General features: G+C 47.1%; 2 protein-coding genes across 2 annotated transcripts; one reads left to right on the plus strand and one right to left on the minus strand.

The window, feature by feature from the left end:
* Positions 1-394: 394 nt before the first annotated feature.
* Positions 395-1,499, minus strand: LOC124656699 (BTB/POZ and MATH domain-containing protein 1-like). Its single transcript, XM_047195400.1, has 2 exons — positions 1,409-1,499; positions 395-1,284 (listed from the first exon to the last, which is right to left on the minus strand). The coding sequence occupies exon 2, from the start codon at positions 1,259-1,261 to the stop codon at positions 395-397; it is 867 nt and encodes a 288-aa protein (XP_047051356.1). The 5' UTR covers positions 1,262-1,284; positions 1,409-1,499.
* A 12,707-nt stretch (positions 1,500-14,206) lies between these two features.
* LOC124656700 (BTB/POZ and MATH domain-containing protein 1-like) lies at positions 14,207-15,307 on the plus strand. Its single transcript, XM_047195401.1, has one exon. The coding sequence runs from the start codon at positions 14,207-14,209 to the stop codon at positions 15,305-15,307; it is 1,101 nt and encodes a 366-aa protein (XP_047051357.1).
* Positions 15,308-21,154: the final 5,847 nt, after the last annotated feature.

A 21,154-nucleotide genomic window follows, 5' to 3' on the forward strand; every position in this document is an offset into this window, starting at 1 on the left:
ATGAACTTTAGCAATGGTAGCATAGCATTCAGTTCGAACTTGCTGTAACATTGTGGTAACTGGTAACATCATTCAATTCAACACATATACGACGATATTTGTTCAACTTGATGCCATTGCATCAAAGTCATAGTAATGATTAATAAAAAAAGGTGATTAATTAAGAGGATATATACAAGCACACATTGGCAAACAAAATAGAAGTGATGGCATGGTTCTTATAACACTGCAAAGTGAACTTGTACCTATATAGTTCTGCAAGGAATGTACATATTACTGTAACTACGAAAGCATTAACTAGAGTGGGGTAATGAACAAATAACATGGCACTATAATAAGGCATTAGGAGTTGATTGAGTGAAAACACTAATTTATAAGTACTCCGTTGAGATAGCTAACACATTCGGCTTTTCTTGTGCGCACCAGGTTCAGTGGCAGTCGGCTTTTGATGTGCCATCTTGAACCGATTCCTCACTTCAACCAAGACAGAAGGAGCAGTCTGCATCAAATGGAAGTACTCATCGGTCGTCGCAACCATCTTGAAATTTTCACCATCCGAGAGGAAATCAAGACAGCTAGCTTTGAGTTTGGGGCAGACATGGCGCTCTGCCAGCTCCAACGTTGAGACAACATTGTCTACCGTTATACCGTTGCCACATAGCTTGTCCTCACAGATCTTCTTCAGCCGCTCTACCCCGTACCTATCTGCCGCTGCAAGCAAACTCTGGTATTCTGCCATGGTGGAGGAAACATCCGCCTTGCCAGCATCGGGCAATGAACCGTGGTACATGTAATGGAGCATAGATCTGAAGGTGGAGGCCCCCATTTCCTGGATGGTGATGGACGCCATCCTGCTTTCCGCCATGGAGCCATAGAGCTCTGCTCGGAACACCGGCGACCGGGTCGCGAGCACGAGGCGGTGTGCGCTGAAGCTCTCGCCGTCAACATCGAAGGAGACGTCGGTGAGTTGTTGCTTGTCTGACATCATGGCAAGATCATGGCCCAAATCAGGGAGCTCCTCCTCCGATGTTGATGGAGCCGTCGCCGGTGCCCCGTCCCTGATGACCTCCACCGAGCACATCACTTGGAAGTGGTCGTCAACGACACAGTTCGCCCTGACATCCTCGGACAGCGAGCTTAGGTCCAGGTTGTATTCTAGCATATCATCTGGGAAGCGGGTGGTTGTCGCTGTCCCCATGGACGCGGGTAACCCGGTCTTGTCGAGGAGAACCATGTTGGGTATGACCTTGATGCCGTCCATCGTGGGGTTTGATCCATGCCGCACTATAAGAATAAGCTTGAGCTCACCGCCATTGCAGCGCAAAAAGATTGCATGGCATTTGCATCCGACGACGACGCTGCTAGCGACTGTCCTAAAGCAGGGAGCCTCGATCGGCGAGAACCATACCCGGAAATTGAATTGGCCAGTCTCCCTTGTAGGGACGACCTCGCAGTCATTGGACTTGTCCTCGGCCATGGTAGTAGATCTTGGATGTTTGGGCTCGATCGATCGGGAGAACCGACCGGCAGAGATCTGCGATGGGCGATCAGCGCGGCAGCGGCATATGTTGTGGAGAGCAAGATTGGGGAGGTGGCGGCGCGGGGATGGAGGTGGCGGAAGAGGTGGAGTGCGGTTAGGTAGGGCTGGGACTTGCTCCTGCTGAGTTTGGGCTAAATTTTGGAAACGGGCCGTACTAACAAAACAATGAGACGTTGGAGTGTTGGACTCGCATACTCTGTTTTTTCATGATGACGGATTAATGAAGTTGTAATAGCAACTCTAGTTGTAAATCATCAAAAACTATAAAATAACTACTCCCTCCGTTCCTTTTTAATTGACTCAAATTTAGTACAAACTTGTACTAAATCCGAGTCAATTAAAAAAGAACGGAGGAATACTATTTTACAGTTTTCGTTCGGTTTTGACCGCCGATTAGATCCTTTAAAACCATGCGGCCTGTAAAAAAGTTTAAGGGGGTCGGTAAAAATCTCCGCCCAACCTCTATATATCCAATTTTCACGGCCAAACCTAGTGCCATGTACTCCTACTCTCCTTTTGGCGGGACAGAAAATTCAGCTCGGGCCAACTGTTTCTGACGGTAGACTTGCCGGAGTTTGGCCAAATTCTGGCCAAACTCAATTGAATCCGGCCGGAGAGGATACCAATCAACTGTGAGATGCTGACGGGTGGCATTGCTCGCCAGAATCGGCCACCGCAGGTCAAAATCCGGTGGGATTTTGAAGGAGCACGTGGCGGGACGGCGACGGCAGGGCGAGCGCAGGCTGGCGCGAAGCGGGGCGGTGAAGAAGAAAAAACTGACATTGGGCCTTCTAGTGGCATATTCTGGAACATACCTTTTAGGGTTCTTTTTTACAGGGTCTGATCTGCGCCTCGTTCGATTTGAAACCGTAGTCACATTTAGAGTGCACTGCACTATCAATTTTACAGGTCAAGATTTAGAGGATCGGCTAGATTGCTCTAAGTTAAAACAGTCGGGATGTCATGTGTGTGCAAAACAAACAGTCGGGATGTTATGTGCAAAACAATTGTCTTTCAGTTTGCACCCAGTCTCATGATATTAAAATGATGAGTCTTAGATACTCGACTCCCATGCACATACTATGCTAAATTCTCGTTCCCTCCGACCAAAGGGATGATTTTATATCTCACAACTCTAAATTCACATTCCCTCTACTCTATCCGTCTTATAAAAATTGTCTTTAATTTATTAAAATTTAGATGTATCTAGACGCTATTTAGTGTATAAATATATTAAAATTAAAATTTATCTAAAACAAGTTTTATGAGACATATGAAGTATTTAATGTTGAATATATTAGCAAATTTTCCCATGATTTAATAAAAGAAAACTGTGGATAAAACATGACTAAAAAGTTTGAGACTAAACTAGTCATGCAAATCACAATAGAATAAAGGAGCAACAAGTGTAAACAGATTGATAAGAGCAATGCGGCCTCCTCTGCGTCGGCCCCGCCTGGTCCCTCGGCGTCTCCGTCGCCCGCGGCGCACCCGGCGCCCCCGGCGCCACCGTCAGCCCCGGCGCCCGCGGCGTCTCCATCGGCCGCCTCTTCATCGCCCGCCTCGTCGCCCGTCGCTGCGGCCCCTGAGCCCATGCTCACCCGCGCACGTGCGGGCGTACGGCGACCATCTACACGCTACCCCGCCGACCAGTACGTCTGCACGGTGTCCCCGTCCGCTGCGTCTGCCTTCTGGGCCAGCGGCAACAGCTACCTGCCGCACGACGGCGGAGTGCCTTCTAGTCGCCCAGCCGGTCCCCAGGCCGGTCCGACCGGGCCACCCGCCGGCTCGCCTGGTGCTCAGGCTGGCCCGACCGGGCCACCGACCGACTCGTCCGGTCACCAGGCCGGCCCGCCTGGCTTCCCAGCCAGCACACCCGGCTCCCCGACCGGGCCATCCAGCTCCGCCCTCTCGCCGGTGCCCACCTCGGCTCGCGTCGCCTTGCGCGACCCGCATTGGCGCGCTGCCATGCAGGAGGAGTACGATGCGCTACAGCGCAACCGGACCTGGGAGCTGGTTCCCCGGCCCCCTCGCGCCAACGTCGTCACCGGCAAGTGGGTCTTCAAGCACAAGTTCGGCTCTGACGGTAATCTCGAGAGCTACAAGGCGCGCTGGGTCATGCGCGGCTTTTGGCAACGCGCTGGCATCGACTTCACGGATACGTTTGCCCCGGTTGTCAAACCGGGCACGATCCGCACGGTGTTGCACCTTGCCGCCTCTCGCGCGTGGCCGGTGCATCAGATGGACGTCTCCAACGCCTTCCTTCATGGCCATCTGCAGGAGCAGGTGTACTGCCAGCAGCCCATCGGCTTCGTCGACCCCGAGCGCCCTGATGACATGTGCTTGCTCTCTCGGTCCTTGGATGGACTGAAGCAGGCGTCCCGCGCCTGGTACCAGCGCATCGCCGGCTTCCTGCATCAGCTTGGTTTCCGCTCCACGCGTTTCGATGCGTCGCTGTTCGTCTACCGGACCGGCAACGACATGGCCTACCTGCTGCTGTACATCGACGACATCATCGTGACGGCCTCCACCGCTGGTCTTCTTCGACAGCTCACCGACAGTCTTCGCGCTGAGTTCGCATTAAAGGACCTCGGCCCGCTCCACTACTTCCTCGGCATCGAGGTTGTCCGGCGTGCGGATGGGTTCTTCCTTCATCAGCGGAAGTATGCCCACGAGCTTCTCGAGCGTGCAGGGATGCTTAATTGCAACCCCGCACCTACTCATGTCGACACGAAGGCCAAGCTCTCCGATAGTGATGGGTCACTGGCTTCCGATGCGCCGTTCTACCGCTCCATCGTCGGTGCCCTCTAGTACTTGACGTTGACACGTCCGGAGCTCCAGTACGCTGTGCAGCAGGTGTGCTTGTATATGCATGCTCCTCGGGATGCTCATTGGGCCGCGGTGAAGCGGATTCTACGCTACGTCTGTGGTACCATGGGTTACGGCATGTCGCTGTATGTTTCGCCCTCGACGTCGACCGACCTCGTTGCCTACTCGGACGCGGACTGGGCGGGATGCCCGGACACGCGGCGCTCCACCAGCGGCTACTGCGTCTACCTCGGTTCGTCGCTCGTCTCTTGGTCCTCCAAGAGGCAACCCACCGTGTCTCGCTCCAGTGCCGAGGCCGAGTGCCGCGCTGTGGCTAACGCCGTGGCTTCGCCAGCTTCTGTCCGAGCTCTCTTGTCCCGTTGACAAGGCTACGGTGGTCTTCTGCAACAACGTGTCGGCTGTCTACCTCTCCGCCAACCCCGTTCATCATCGGTGCACCAAGCACATCGAGTTGGACATCCACTTTGTTCGTGAGCAAGTTTCCCTCGGTCGCGTTCGAGTTCTTCACGTACCGACGTCTCAGCAGTTTGCCGATATCATGACGAAGGGATTGCCATCCACGACTTTTCCGGAGTTTTGCTCCAGTCTATATGTCGGTGCCGACCCTTCGACTGCGGGGGTGTGTTGAGTAACATATTGTACTAGGTATAGGTCCCCGTGTTTCTTAGGGTTGTACCTATAATTGTACATGTGACTGTCTATATATACATGAGCAGCCGGTCCTATTGGTGATGTGCAATCTCCAATAACTCTTCTACATGCATCGCCATCGATAAGTTTCAAACACATACAATCGGCTCAGCATGTTACATCGTTTAAGCAATAACAAATGCTCGAGTTTTCATAATCTACAGCACACCCGAACACCCGGGGGCTGCAGCAGATGAGAAGTCCTATCAATTATATACAAATATTACATCATTTGCACGATCACTTGATCTTACATCAATTTGATCTTCCTGCTCTTCATTCGGCTCGAGCCAGCAGATCTGCTTCAGTGCCCCTCTCCAGCATGTCGGTTACAATTGCTGCGGATGCAAATCAATAGATGCCTTGGCAAAAGCTCCAAATCAAGCATCGGGTAGCGGGCTTGCACAAAGAAAAACATGACTTCGGCCTCGACAAGGAGTTGATTCCACACAAAGGGGTACCCGAGCTTGCCCTACCTCCTCTAGCTTCGGGTACACGACTTCGGGTACCCGACCTTGCCCTACCTCCTCTGGCCCACAAAGTGGCTCATATGAAGCACCGCAGCCCAATATGGACCAATACGTCGGTTGCATGGTGGAAAGATGAAAGGTGACAACTTCTTGAATAATAAGGCAAGGAGACGTTCGAATAAGGAAAGGATAGATAGAATCTCTTTGTATTATAGTCGAATCCGTGCAGGACTCTCGGGACCTGGCCTCCTATATAAAGACCATGAGAGGGCCTGCCGGACCCTAGCTCATAATCTCATACAAACACCAAACCCTAGAAACTTTGCCTCTCGGCGAGATCACCACCACGCAGTCCTTCGGTTGCCCCATTGTAATCGATTTCACCTACAATCAATATCAGGCAAGGAGGACGTAAGGGTATTACCTCATCGAGGGCCCCTAGGTAAATCTTTCTCCCCGCTTGTCTGGCATACGAAAACAGTCACCGACGAAAACTGCACAAATCAACGGTTCCACGCCAAAACATCGTTTTCATGATACTTGAGCTATGAATCCATCGAGCCCATGGCTACCCGAATACTCGGAAGCTGCCGCCCGACGACATACACATAAACCAACAGCTCTGTGCCAAAACGGCGTCTACACGATACTTGAACCGTGAGTCAAGCCAGCAACACTCCCGATTACTCGGCGGCTGCTGCCGATGCAATTCAAAAATAAAATCGGCTACGCATGATACATCGTTTACACGATAAGAATTCTACGAGTCCGTCGAGTTTGCAACACACCTAATCACTCAGGAGTTATCGCCGACGCTGTGCAAACAAAACTAGCGGCTCTGCGCCAAAACGCCGTTTTCACGACACTTGAGCCACGAGTCTGTCGAGCCTGTGGCTCACCCGATTGCTCGGGGGCTACCGCTTGCGTTTAACGCTTATACAAAAAACGGCTCTGTATAACACATCGTTCAGACAATAAGTTTTACCACGGGTCAATCGACAATGTGGCTCGCCCGTTTGCACAGACATCGCCATCGATAAGTGTCAAACACATACAATCGCTCAGCATGTTACATCGTTTAAGCGATAACAAATGCTTCGAGTTTTCATAATCTATAGCACACCCAAACACTCGGGGGCTGCAGCAGATGATAAGTCCTATCAATTATATACAAATATTATATCGTTTGCACGATCACTTGATCTTACATCAATTTGATATCCGTGCTCTTCATTCAGCTCGAGCCAGCAGATCTGCTTTAGTGCCCCTCTCCAGCATGTCGGTTACAATTGCCGCAGGATGCCTCACGACGGGATAGTACGGATGCAAATCAATAGGTGCCTTGGCAAGCTCCAAATCAAGCGTCGGGTAGCGGGCTTGCACAATGGCAAACACGACTTCGGCCCCGGCAAGGAGCTGATTCCGCACAAGAGTCCGAACCTCGACAGAATCCTTGAACTTAGCCATCAGAGCAAGCAGCGTCGGAGGAATCGGGTTGAGCGGAAACATGGTTACCCATACCATGGCCAAGGATGCATGACACTTATCAAAGAAGTCATGTACTTGCTCCACCCGATCTTGAAACTTCACGACAACATCAGCTTTCGATTTATCGGTCTAGAACACGCCGTGCGGCTGCGATAGGTCGGTCAAAGAATTGACCTTGTCGTGCACGCGCTTGTTCTCTTCCAATGCATTCAGAAAAATCACTGTCGAAAAAGGAAAATGAATTCACAAGGAACAAGCACCCAAAGATTCAAGACCAAAAACATTGGCTACTTACAGTTCAAGCTTGCAGTGGCCTTCAATGGCTCCTCCTGTGCATATTGCTTGGCTTCGATGGCCAGTTCTCCCTTTTTCTTCACTATCGCTACCCCGGCGTGGATGGCCACCAGGTCCTTCTCCATCCGAGATATTCTGCCACGCAGTTGCTGTACAAGCCCGGATTCGTCACCAGCCGGAGGACCCGAAGAACTTGCGGCATACGAAGAACTGGTGTCACCTTCGAAAATGCATCGAGTGCGCATATTGAAAAATCAAAATCAAGCTCAAGGATTTCAACTCCCATGGGGAGCGCCAGTGAATTGGCATTTCATTCACAAAAGCAAATGTTGGCAACATTTCCAACTTGGTTCATTACAACACAGGAGACAAAAAGCTACTTATAAGTGTCGATTACAAGTTAGAACAACAAAGTCAAAGGACATGGGTCTGTGCGGAGGCACTTGGGGCAGTCTCGGCAGCTTCCTTGTTCTTCTTCGCCTCCGCCAACTCAATCAGTTGGTGTGCGCACTTGCGAGCAGATTTGGCAAAGGCGCCTAGGTAGACAGTAGAACCGTCTTTCATTGTTGGAAGCGCCTTCGATGACTTCTTAAGATCGGCATTGATGCCATACCCCATCATAAGTTGGAAGGAAAGGAGCGCTCCATAAAGGTGTGAAGTGCGCTTCAGTACCTCGATTGGGCCGTTGGTGTCGACGAAGAACACCTCTGCTAGCTCCCCCGAGGTCTTCTCCTGGTTCAACTTCAGGAAGACAAGGGCGTACAGCTTCGATAGAGATGCCTTCAACTTCTTCAGCAGCTCCTGAATCTGCTCGTCAGAGTCCACGGCGAAGGAGATGGCGTTAGTCATGGAGTCGACCCGAAGCTTACTTGTGCGGTCCACGGGAGTATCGACATCACCTGAACAAGCTATAAAAAAGAGTCACATGAACCTAAGTGAAAGGAAGGGTGAAGGTGTTGAAGTGATTTACCTAGCAGAGTCTCGATGGATTTGCGAAGTTTATCCTCCCTTTTATCTGCTTGGGACTAGGCCTCCTCCTCCTCCTCCTCCAGCTTCGCCTTCACCTGGCCCAACTCCTTCAGATTTTCGGCTTCTTGCCAGGCGTCGGTTGCCAGCTTGTTCGTTGTTTCAATTTGTTCGGCTGAAGACTTGGCAGTGGCAAGCTCTTGGCGGAGCTGAGCATTCTCGGCTTCCAGCTTGACGAACTGGGCGGCGAAGTCCGTCACCAAAGTCACCGTGGCGAAGATGGGCTAGAATAAAGAAATGAAACGACACTAAATACTCGAACCGCGTCCATCAAGCCAACACTCGGCTGCAAGCATCCAAGCATACGCTTGGGGGCTACTCGGGTAAGGATTATCACAAACGAAAACCGATACTACAATGGCACTTTCGTGATCCCGAGAAGCCGGAGTAGTAGAAATCGAGAGAGTGCCCTTCTTCTTCTTCAGTGTTCTCTTCAGCGGTGGAGGGATAATGGGCGCATCTTCCAGCGAAACCGGCCCTTCCTTCACCGGCTCTGATCCTCGACTTAATGGATGTAGACCAACCTACCAAATGAAAATGTCAAAAGAAACCCCTAATACCACCATGAAGAGTAATTTAACTAGATTTAACAACCTAAGAATAGAAATTAAACCACAGGTTATAGTAGTATTGTCTTGTATGCCGACGTTTGGAGTGAACATCTTTCATTTTAGGAAATAATACCATTCGACTGAAGACAGAATAACCATTTTTTACGTGGCTAGCTAGCATCCGGTGCTGGTTTGTCTATCCCAGCATCCGGGTGCTCTTTTGTTCCACCCAGCATCCGGGTGTTCTTTTGTCCCACCCAGCACTCGCCCAAAAAAAAACAGACACATATTGCCCCAGTAGCTGACCAGGTTCTCCAACAGTCCAACGCCACCTGGACCATCCCTCACGTGATGGTGTACCTCTAGCTCACAAGCGCCAACCACGGCCAAGGACCACGTGACGCCCCTCCCAGCACTCTTCTCTTCTTTCTCTCTTGCAGATCTCCATTGAACCTGCAATTCACCAGATTTGCCATGATTCAAGGCTTAATAAATCTATTAAAACAAAAGGATGAAGGCAGAGCACACGTAACCTAACGCCCCATATTCCCCCTTTATGTATCTTCTACTTTTACTCTTAGATTAGGATCTGCATGTCTCTAGGGTTAGAATAAATCTATTCTTAAAACACAAAAATCAAGATTAAGCAAGTGTTTGCATATAAGATCCATCCACACGCACCCTGGATATAAATGATGTGGTAGACCCAGGAACTTAGCAGCTACTTGGTACAGCAACTTAACAAAAAAAGTGAGCAACTTAGAAGCTACCTAGAAAGCAACTTTCATCAATGCTTACTCAAGTTAAAAATACCAGAAATCAAATTAACAAATCATCAGTGAGTAAGTTAACTAAATGGATAAGATACTTACGTTGGTCACGGGCCATGGCAGGCTTGCGCTCATGGTTAGGGGCCATGGGTGCCGCCACCTACTCGAGGTAGCTAGGCGCCATGGCCTCCTCCACCACTGTGCTCGAGATGGTACTGATTGTGCGGCCCTAGATAAGAACTTTAAACATCTTGACAAGGCAACTTAATTAGACTACTAATTAACCAACTTATGCATGTTGCTCGAAAACGAAAACCAGATAGATTGTACTAATACCCAACAACTTAAGCATGTTGGAGGAATCAAGTTAATTAATTTCACTACTCGACTTAAGCATGTTGGCAAGGCAACTCAGTAAACTATAGTATCCAACTACCTACAATGTGAAGCACAAACTAAAAAAGGAAAAACGTGACTAACAGGAAAACCAACTTAATAACTTTCAGCTTTGAACTTGAGCATTCTAAAAAAGCAAACTAACTTAAAAACAAGAGCCAAGTTGTATAGGTTAGCTGAGGGAAATAAAAACCTAGATATAATGTAAAGCACAACTTTTTTTTGTAAGAATCAATTTAACCAAATTCAGTACCAACTTAACCATAACAATTAAAACAACTTAATTAAAACCATGAACCAACTTATGCATGTTGATGAAAAGGAAAAGGCTCGAAAAGCTACAGGTGGGTGGGTTTATACCTCCTAGGAAAAAACCCCGTGGCAACTTAACCCATGATGTGAAAATCAAACTTAGCTATATGCAGTACATAACTTAACCATGTTGTACAAACAACTCAATGAAAAATAGTATGCAACTTAAGCATGTTGAACCATAAAAAGCAAAAAGGGAACTTAGTTACTTTTTGTAACCAACTTAAGCATGATGAACAATCAAATTTATCGAAAGCAGTAGCAACTTAACCATTTAGTCGAACAACAGCTCGAGCAGGTGACCACTAGCGAAGAACAAGAAGACTGACATTGCAGAATGGGTCAATTCAGCGGTTGATAATTTTATAGGATTCTGAACATGTAGTATCATGGGCACCGTTTACATATCTTTTGTATTTTATGCAGAATCATCTCACTCTCCTACAGGGATACCCATGAGAAAAAAAATTCATCTATAAATATAGTGAAAATACTTACTTTTCCTACAAAGTACAAACATGTGACAGCGAAAAAAATACAGGATGCCCACTCTGCAGTCAGGTCAATACTATATATGAATTATCATAGATGTAAAGTGGTACTTGCTGCTAGTCGTATTTGCAACAATGCAGAATAAGTTGAAGCACTTGGTGTATAGTGATTCAATGATAAAGAGTGCTAGCTGGATGGGAATGCGATTAATGTGGCGGGCATCCCTTACTCACAAGTGAATTTTGTCATACATGGCAACATCGTGCACATTAATGCTCACTATCAGTAGGATTTTGTTTGACCGCAGCACTATAAGATCAAATATCTACCTAAATTGTGGGCGCATTATGATGATTTTTATAGGACATCTACATCCTACATAGCCGAATGAGCAGGAACGGGGCTGAGCACACATAAAAATGAACAGGCACCGCAAGCTAAAATCCCCACAGTCTGGCCCATATGCAACTTAGGTATTTAGCAAAAAAGCAACATAATTATGATGGCAATCAACTTAAAATGAACGTTGTGCCCACATTTATGAATTAGCTTTACTAAAAACAGCTATCCCATAGGTAAGTTAGGTATTTAGAAAGAAAAAAACTTAAATCATGAGGGCAATTCAACGTAACTTGTCCTTATGCCCCACCTTCATGAATATAGCTCTAGTAAACGTAAGTATCCCAGATGCAACTTAATAATGATGCCAAGTCAACTTTTATTGCATATTGTCGAAAAACAACTTAGCATATTGTGGAAATAAAAGCCGTATGCATCGCTTTGATGCATAGGCTGGAGTTCCCCTATTTCAAAAAAAACAGCTAGCTAACAAGAAGGTAACTTGGCTGAATTCACCATACTACTTCAGGAAATTTGCTTGTAACTCAAAAATTAACATGATACATACAGAGAAAAAGTAACTTAGTTAAACATGATGACAAAAATTAACTTAGTTAAAAACAAAAATCAACTTACACATGTTGAATAAACAACTCAATCGAAATCAATATGCAACTTAAAAATGATGTTGCTAAGCATCAAGCTAAAAACTATAAGATGATGCATACAGAGAAAAAGTAACTTAGTTACAAACTAATAACAAACATCATCATATTAGCAAAACAACTTGGTCATAATCGGTATGCAAATAAACCATTCTTTAAGAAAGGCATTAATAAGGCAGAAAACATTTACTTCCTCCAATCCATAATAATTGTCGTGGTTTTAGTTCATTTTTAGTTAAATTTGAACTACAACCACGACACTTATTATGGCTCGGAGGGAGTACCCCAAAATCAGTACTAATAAAAGTAGTGGACATCAACAATTCACCTAACGTTTTTGCCAAGAATCAGTAACTACTAGAGGTAATAGACATCAACATTTTACCTAAAAAATTGCTCTCTACTTGGCGAGACGTAGCATTGATGCTTGATAAAAATGAGCAGCAAAAAACTTACTTAAGGGTATGGGCAACTTAATTAAGCGACTAGAAACTCTACTAAAGTGAAACATAGCATGGATATTGCATCAAAACAAAACTTGATAAAAATGAGTAGTAAACAACTTACTTAAGGATATGGAAAATTTAATTATCAAGGATAATCTACTAAACTGAAGTGGCTAGCAACTCTACTAAAGAGAGTTCAAGCGATTTAACAGAAGAGAAGGCAGCGAGATGCACTTAGCAGTTAGCCGTAGCCATTCTTATCCCTGGCACTCCTGAAGCCGCCGCCGTGCATCCTTCCAATTCTCTAACCGCCGGACAGCCCGGGTGCCGCGATGAGCTAGTGAAGGATGTTGCTCCTCCATGGAGACAACGTTGCTAGAGAAAGAAGTAAATCGCTCTGGTGTAATTACTAATTAGGGTGTGATTGATTTGTGTCCGAATTATTAAATAATTTAAACAACTACCAGTATGCAACTTAGAATTAAATTTACACAAAAAGCACCTTAACTAATTCCAGTATCCAACTTAAGCATATTAGTAAAGCAACTTAATTAAACCATTAGCCCCGCTTATGCATGTTGATGAAACAAAAAGCACAATGGCTACAGGTATCAACGAGAAACAAACAAGTTTGATGAACTTGAAAAGCGATGAAAGTCAACAGTCAATCCCTGAATTGCAGATATCTCTAGAGCAGATATGTTACACGAGCAAACATGGCATCAACGAGAAACACGAGAACAGGGCATGCATATTCATACCTGAATTGCAGATATCGGACGCCCACGAACCTCCACAGTCAATCCCTGAAGCACTTGTGCAGAGCAAAAAATCCACTACACATGAAATTGCATGCAATGCTCAAATACATGGTAAATCGGAACATTCCATGGCATAAATCTGAACTGAGAGCACCAAAAACATGGCATCTATGAGAACACAAAACAGGGTATGGCGTACCTGAATTTCAGATCTGTGATGCCCAGCAGCCTACGTGCAGCCCATCTGTGAAGCCCTTGCCCGCAGGAAACCCTCCACCGATGAATCTATGAATACAGACGAGCTTCGACCGTTCTCTCGCGTGCGACGCTCTCTGGTGACGAAATCTCGTTCACCAGCGCGCCCTAACTCTCGCCGCCAAGCACGCAACCCTGACGCACGGCTTGCTCTCAGGCCTGGAGGAAGACGTCCTCCCGCGCGTCTCGATCTCCGGCCTAGAGGACGACGACCTCCCGCGCGTCTCGATCTCCGGCCTGGAGGACGACGACCTCCCGCGCGTCTCGATCTCCAGCCTGGAGGACGACGACCTCCCCCACGCCCACGCCAAGTAGCCCGCGAACCTCCCGAGAAACACCAACCTCGCCGCCGAGAGATTCGCTAGGCAAATCACCGGAGAATCGCCGGAAACTTGTCGGGGACCCTAGATATCACCGCACATCGCGGACGGAATGGGAAGAGAAGAAGGGAGAGCGGCGACACGTCACGCGGTCCCAGGTGTGAACGGTCGGGTCCCAGGTGTCGGTCGGTCTGAACAGGGCTCCTCTAAGCATTGCGGGACGCCGCGATCTGGGACGTTTCTTTCGCATCGGACGGACAGAAAAAGGATGCTCGGTTGGACAACCAGCATCCGAGCACTTTTTAGCAACTGGGTTTTTTTTACAAAAGAAGCGCATTTTTCTTGGCTTCGGACAAGAAGAAGAAGCACATATAGAACACAGGCTACACAAGCTTTGGTAACGGATGCCAACTCGGATGCGGCGCAGCCCATACCGCCTCACGGAAAAACCCTTCGCCGATACGGAAACCTCTTCGGATTCCTCCAATCTCGCGCCGATATAACGCCACCAGACTGCCGGTTTCCGCCAATCCAAAGTCGAACCGTCGAGGACACCTACGCCATGGGTGAAGGCGATTCACGCGAGTTTGACATCGTCCCTGCGAGAGACGCTCGCCTAGTCTTCCAGCTCCGGGTAAGAAACTCGGCCAGCAAGAACTCCCCCCACCGGTTATCACGCACCGGCACCGCCGTCGGCGTCGCAGGATACACGTGCGACGCGTACCGCTGGCCGATGGGCGCGGACCAGATCTCGCTCAGCCTCATGGTGCGGCATAAGCTGCCTGCCTCGCACCCGGCGCTGGCGGGCGTCAGCGTGGCCGCCCACATGGTTCTGCTCGACAGGGCCGGGTCGCCGGCGCCTTCGGTGGGGAAGGCCAGCGCCATGGACGCCTCCGACTCTATCAGCGGGGGCTGCTCGCTCAGGGCGACGAGGGATGACGTCGAGAAGTTCTGCGTGGTGGACGACTACTTCGTCCTGCTCTGCTCCGTGGACATCGTCACCACCATGGGCGGGAATAAACCTTCGTCGGCTCCAGCGCCACTCAACGAGGAGGAGCTCACGGATTTAGGCCATGGTCTGGCCACCATGTTGGATAACCTGGACCTCACCGATGTGCGCTTCGACGTTGACGGGGAGAGCTTCAGCGCGCACCGCCTCGTGCTCGCCGCCCGGTCGCCTGTCTTCAGAGCAGAGCTCTACGGCCCCATGGCCGAGAGCAAGATGACGTCCATCACAATCCATGACGTCAAGGCATCCACGTTCAGATACATGCTGCATTACATGTACCACGGTTCATTGCCCAACTCTGACGAGAAGGGGAAGGACCCTCTCTCGGCGGTCGACCACCAGCATCTCCTTGTAGCTGCCGACAGGTACGGGGTAGAGAGGCTAAAGGGTCTCTGCGAGCGGAAGCTGTGCGACGACTTCACCACCGTAGACACCGTCGTCTCGATGCTGGCGCTAGCCGAGGAGCGCGCCTGCTCCAAGCTCAAAGCCAGGTGCTTTGATTTCCTCGCCAAAGGTGAGAATTTCAAGATGGTTGGGACAACACCCGAGTACCTCCATCTGATGCAGAGCATCCCGTCTCTGATGCTCCAAGTGCGGAACAGGTTCAACTTTAACATTGCACATCCTGATGTCATCATGAATCCGCCTAGCTAGTACTGACTAGAAAACCAAGATGTGATGTGATAGGAACAAACAGTGATACAGAAAATCGTGCGTCGTTGCTTTGATCAGTGTACCAGCAGGAAAATACACCTCGCGTAACTAGCTGCATGTGATGGTTTCAAGTTCTTGATGGAGTACGCTAGCTGCAAAAACATGCCGAGACCTGTTCAGGAATTGTATTTCCTTCTTCCATTTGCCCATTGAGATCTGCAGTTTTTAGCCAGACACTGTTTCTAGTGATCATGTCTATTTGCTTTGAGCAGTAGCACCAAACCGAATAATCTTTTTTTTCTTATTTGTATAGTTTTATAATATTACTGTCTTAACTGAAGCAAGTTGGAACAATTTGATATACATTCAGTCTTGGATACAAGTAATAATCCTGTAATTCGCAAAACCCTACAGTTAGCAGTAGTTAACTACGGAGTAGTTTCAAAAAAAAAAAAAAAAACTACGGAGTAGTTATATTTCGGCTGTTGATGCCTCACCACTACTAGGATCGAGCTGTGGACTGGGGTGCGAGGATCGCCACAGCTAACACATTAGTCGCCCTCCATTTTGGACTTCTTAACAAGCAATATATACATATATTGCCTTTTATTTTTATGCAGCTTACAAATGATGATATTTATTCATGAAATTTATATACATGAAGAGCACGGTGTGAAACTAAATTAAGAATTTTATTGACACCTCGAAACATGTTCATCGATTAGTGATGAGGGTTATGGAGTCTTCCGCTAAAACAAACCGGTTGCATACATATATGTCTCACAAGGCACACAACTAACATCAATATGCGTCCACACAAAAAAAAGACTACCGTACGCGCTGCATACATGTGAACATTTTGTAGAGTCCAGCTGCCAAACTTATACTCATTCCATCCTTAATCTAGAGCAAAGTAAGTTTCATTGATATAATCATTTGACCAATAATTACTCTATCCATACGCATTTTATGTGAGTACTTTACCAATTAATTTAATTTTGTAGCATAGAAACTATATTAAAATTAAATAATTGTTACTCAAATATTTCTCTTAACAAAGCTTAATACACCCTAGATTCAGAAATAAATGAGCAGTAAAATGAAAGATGGCTGATCTTTACTCGAAACATTAGCATCCAAGAGAATATACCACTATAATTTGTGGTTTAATTTCTATACTCAGGTTGTTAAATCAGCTTGAATTACTCCATGGTGGTATTAAAGGTTTTTATTGACATATTTGCCCCGGTGGGTAGGTTCAAATACATAGAGTGCAGATTCACCATGTTGATAAGTTGCTGACTTATCTGGAACCGGAAGCAACTTGAAGTAAGCTAACCGAAGGTAACTACACCGGTTGATCTAGCTGCTGCTCCTTTTCACTAGCTGCTATAGCTTCTCTCTTAGGTCTACATGTTCTTTCGATGGACTGGAGTAGGGTGTCAATCTTTTCCCATGGGATATGTTGTTTTGTTGAATACTTCCTCCATTCCAGTGAATAAGACGTTCTCGTTTTTCGTGTTTTTCTTTGGCCAAGAATAACAATTATTGTTATAAAATTGGCAACATTAGATAGTGTTTTTAAAGACGAATTCATCAATACCAATATTTTGTTGCTCAATTTTTCGGTCGAAGTTTGTTAGAATACGTGTGCGTATTATTCATCGAAATGAAGCAACCCTGGCGATGAAGATGCCTATGAGAGCAAACCCGAAAATGAAGATGATGAAGAAAAGCGAGGATGAGGAGGGCGATGACGAGGAGTAATCCCATGAAACGCTTAGCACGCTCTTCTCCCTTTTTAGTGTCTCGATGCCAAATGTGGAGAGGAAGTTCTATTGGCTTCCATGGGAATTTGCATGGGTCGGGTACCGTGACTTGCAGCTCTGACCTTGTTGACCGCATCATGTCAGGGGTCCTTGTTGACTAGTCCTATGTTGACATTTCTTGACTTTCATCCACGTATGCGAATAGTAGGATTGGGGTTCCAACTAGGAGGAGGGTAACACGGTAATACCTATTCTTGCGACACTAGATTTACGTGCATTCATTAATTTTCTAGATACTTTCAAATTTTTGAACACTTGACAAACTCATGAACATTTTTAAAAATCACAACTATTTTTAAAATTTGTAAAAACTTTCCAAAATTCTTGAATATAAAGTGCCTATTTATTTTTTTAAAAATGAAAAACATTTATGGTTTCCTATTTTTCTATTTTTATTTTCTTCTCCTATTTTAGTTTTTTAAAACTCAGAAGATTTTTATAATTTTGCGAACATTTTTTAATGTGTGGACATTTATTAATTCATAATGTAATTTCAAATTCATAAATAATTCTAAATTCAAGATCATTTTTAAAATTCTTGAACATTTATAAGTGTTTGAAAATTTTCAAATCCATCAACAGTTTTTGGAAAGCATTAAGATTTTAAAATTCATGAACATATTTTCAGATTTACGAAGAAAAATTAATCCATCAACTCTTTTTCTAATTCTTGAATAATTTTATATTTGTGAACATTTTTTATTTCAGGAGTTCTCTAAATACAGAAAAACGGAATGTTTGTTCGTGATGAACATGCGTCCAAAGGCGGCGACAGCGATGAGAGTGTGTGTGTGGGCGAGAAATAAAGAAATGAAGCGGACCGGAGCATATCTTAACCCATCGACTTATTCAGAGCATCTTCACTCGCGTCCTCTAAATCACGCTGGATCGAGCGTTTGAGGATATTGTTGCTTGGTGCTGCGTTTGAGACGCGTCTCAGTCGCGCCCCTCAAACGAGATCCTAAATTATTTATTTGAGTTACAGTATTCGAAAAACACAACACAAATAATATGTTTGCTAAAATTATTTCCAAATTAAAATACCACAAATAACAACAAACTTAACAAATATAATAAGTTTGGGCTTGATCAAGTGTTGCCGCATTTGCTGATAATCCTTTGACCCTCCACAGATATTTAACGAGATCATGGTGAAGTTGTTCATGAATATTGTTGTCACAAACCTCTACGTGCATGACGAGAAAATCAACAAAATCTGCATGCACCTCGTGATAAACCTCCGCAATAGGGCTCTGACACTTATAGGGACCAACATGTGTCCTGGCCCGATTCTTGTCGTCATCCTCGATGATCATGTTGTGCATAATCACATAAGCCTGCATCACCTCCCACATTTGATCGTGAGACCAGCTTAGAGCAGGGTAACGAACAATAGCAAACTGAGCTTGGAGAACACCAAAAGCCCGCTCACATCCTTCCGGAAAGCCTCCTATCACGAAGCAAAATGGCAATTCTTCTAACCTGATGGCACCGGGATTGTTGTGACAGATGTCACCTATTTTGGATATATACCATCGGCGAGATAACAGTCTTTGGTATATTGGTGGCCATTGATCTCATAGTTGCATAGTGGAGCATGATCTTCCGCTAGTTTGCTAAACATCGGTGATCGCTACAACACGGTTGATATCATTGTGTGATCCTGCCATGCCAAAGAAAGAATGCCAAATTCATAGGTCATAATCTGCCACAGCTTCAAGCACCACACTGGTGAATATCAATGACGCCCTTTGTATATACCTTGCCAAGCAAACGAGAAGCTCTTCCATGACCAGTGCATACAATTAATACTTCCAAGTATCTCAGGGAATCCTCTCGATGCATTTTAGGCCATGATCCTTGCAGTCTTTTGTTCAGTTGGCCCTCTCAAGTAGTACTTGCCAAACTTTCTCACCACATCTCGGCAAAACTTATACATGCACTCAATGACAGTAGACTCACTCATGCAAAGGTACTCGTTTTATGTATCGGCAGGTGCTTCGTATACAAGCATCCTCATGGTGGCGGTGCACTTTTGAATCGACGAGAACCCTGCCATGCCAACAACATCGTGATTCAGCTTGAAGTAGGGGTCAAAATCTCGAACGTCGTGGAGGATTTTCATGAACAAACCCTTGCTCATCCTATACCGGCACCAAAATATGTCGGCATGTGTTGCATCTTCTACGAAGTAGTCATTTTGCAGCATGGTATGCCCCTCCATCCTCTGTTGGGGCTTCGACTTCTTTCTTCCCAGCTTTGAACCTCCACGGCGCGACCTCTTATTCTTCTCCACTTCGGCGTCTAAAATATTTCGGAGGGATGCGATGATCAACAAATGCTCCCGAAGGTCGTCGTCGAAGGCTTACTCTTTCTCCATCATTTCCACGATCATCTCGTCCTCGCTATCCATGTCTGAAGCAAAACAAATGGTTAAAATTCATCAGCAACAGAGGAGGCAATGAACAACGAATTGTCACACCTACTAGACAAACCGTCGAACACCTTCTGTGCGCGGAGGAGGGGTGGATTGGCCGGCGCGTTTTGGGACGCATTGGCGAAGCGGCGGTGGCGAAAAGGACGGCGAGTAAGCCAGTCATCACGGCGGTGTCCGGCGCAGGAATAATTGTCCGTCGAGACGGCCGGCAGATCGAGCGGCGGCGGAGGGGTGCGAGGCGCGGGAGGGGAGACGCGAGGAGAAATAAAAGCGGGAACCAACCGTTCTGGATGTGGTCGCCGCCAGGTGGGTAACCGCCTCGCTTCTCGCTTTGTCCAGCGCGCCAGAAGCATCCCCTATGAAGTGGGGACGGCCTCGGAGCGCCAGACACCGTATTGGGTTGCGCTAGGCGAAAAGGGCCTTTAGGGAGCGCGACTAGGACCGGTTAAATGTTTGGCGTGACCCTGAAAGCTTTGGGGACGCTTTGGGAAAACCGACTAGAGATGATCTTAGGCCGGCCTACTTGTGCGCTAACGCATGAGGTACGCGTCTAGTCGCACACCAAGGCTATGAGGGCCAGATAGGAGGAGAGCTCTTAGGGCATCTCTTATGAGCCGACATAAATCGCACATCAAAATTGACTCGATGCGTCCGTTTGTGTCGGTTAGTAGATATCAAAATGGCCATTTATGTTCATACATTTGTTTGCGTCTAGGATGACACCAACGACCCGGCCCATAATATTGTTACCTATTTTTTTAATTCAATTGAAAAGCATAATTTACATAGAGAGTAAACGGAAAATAAAAAGAAATAAATACTAAAATGAAAACGGCTAGGCCCCAAGCATACTCGTCGTCCCTCGGGGAGCTTGACGACCTGGCCCCATCGTTGCCTCCTTTCCTCCCCCGTCTCTTCACCGCCGCCAGCCGCTTCCCTCCGCTACGAGCTCGCCAGAGCTCGTTGGGCTGTCGGATCCTCGAGGAGCCATTGCCACTGCCGCTGCGGCTCGTTGGCGTCATAATCGGCCTTCTTTTGTGTCTCTAAGGACGTGAGGATGGCCCTCTGCTCCACCGAATTCGCCTCTACGTCAGGCCCACTCCAATTGGTAGGGAGGTTGTGGGGCGATGGAGATAGAGACGTTCATCCGACGCTCGCCAGTCCTGCCGCGTCTACATAAGACAACTCAACGCTATCGATGGCGCTGCCCTGATAACCATGGTGCAGACGCGGAAGCGAAGAAGCGATATGGCCGAAGCAGACGTCGCGCCCGCTGCCAGGCAGCCCTGTGGTGGCACGACGCGGTCATGCGGTGTGACCATGCAGCATCCGCGTAGACGCATCTGATGCCCAGTCACTATGCGTCATACCGCTAGGCCTAATACGGACGCATATTTCGACCGCCTGATTGCAAACGGTCACTGCGCGTCCTTTTGCGTCGGGTTGTTGGAGATGCCCTTAAGTGCCGTCTGGATCAGGTCATATGGGGGTGCCGCACACCCCCCACCTGACGGCGGTTTAAAGGGTCGCGACACATCCCGTAAATCCTTTTTCTTTTTCTTATTTCTTTGTTTTTTTGTT

Source organism: Lolium rigidum, chromosome 5, assembly GCF_022539505.1.
Source record: "Lolium rigidum isolate FL_2022 chromosome 5, APGP_CSIRO_Lrig_0.1, whole genome shotgun sequence".
Taxonomy (NCBI): Eukaryota; Viridiplantae; Streptophyta; class Magnoliopsida; order Poales; family Poaceae; genus Lolium; species Lolium rigidum.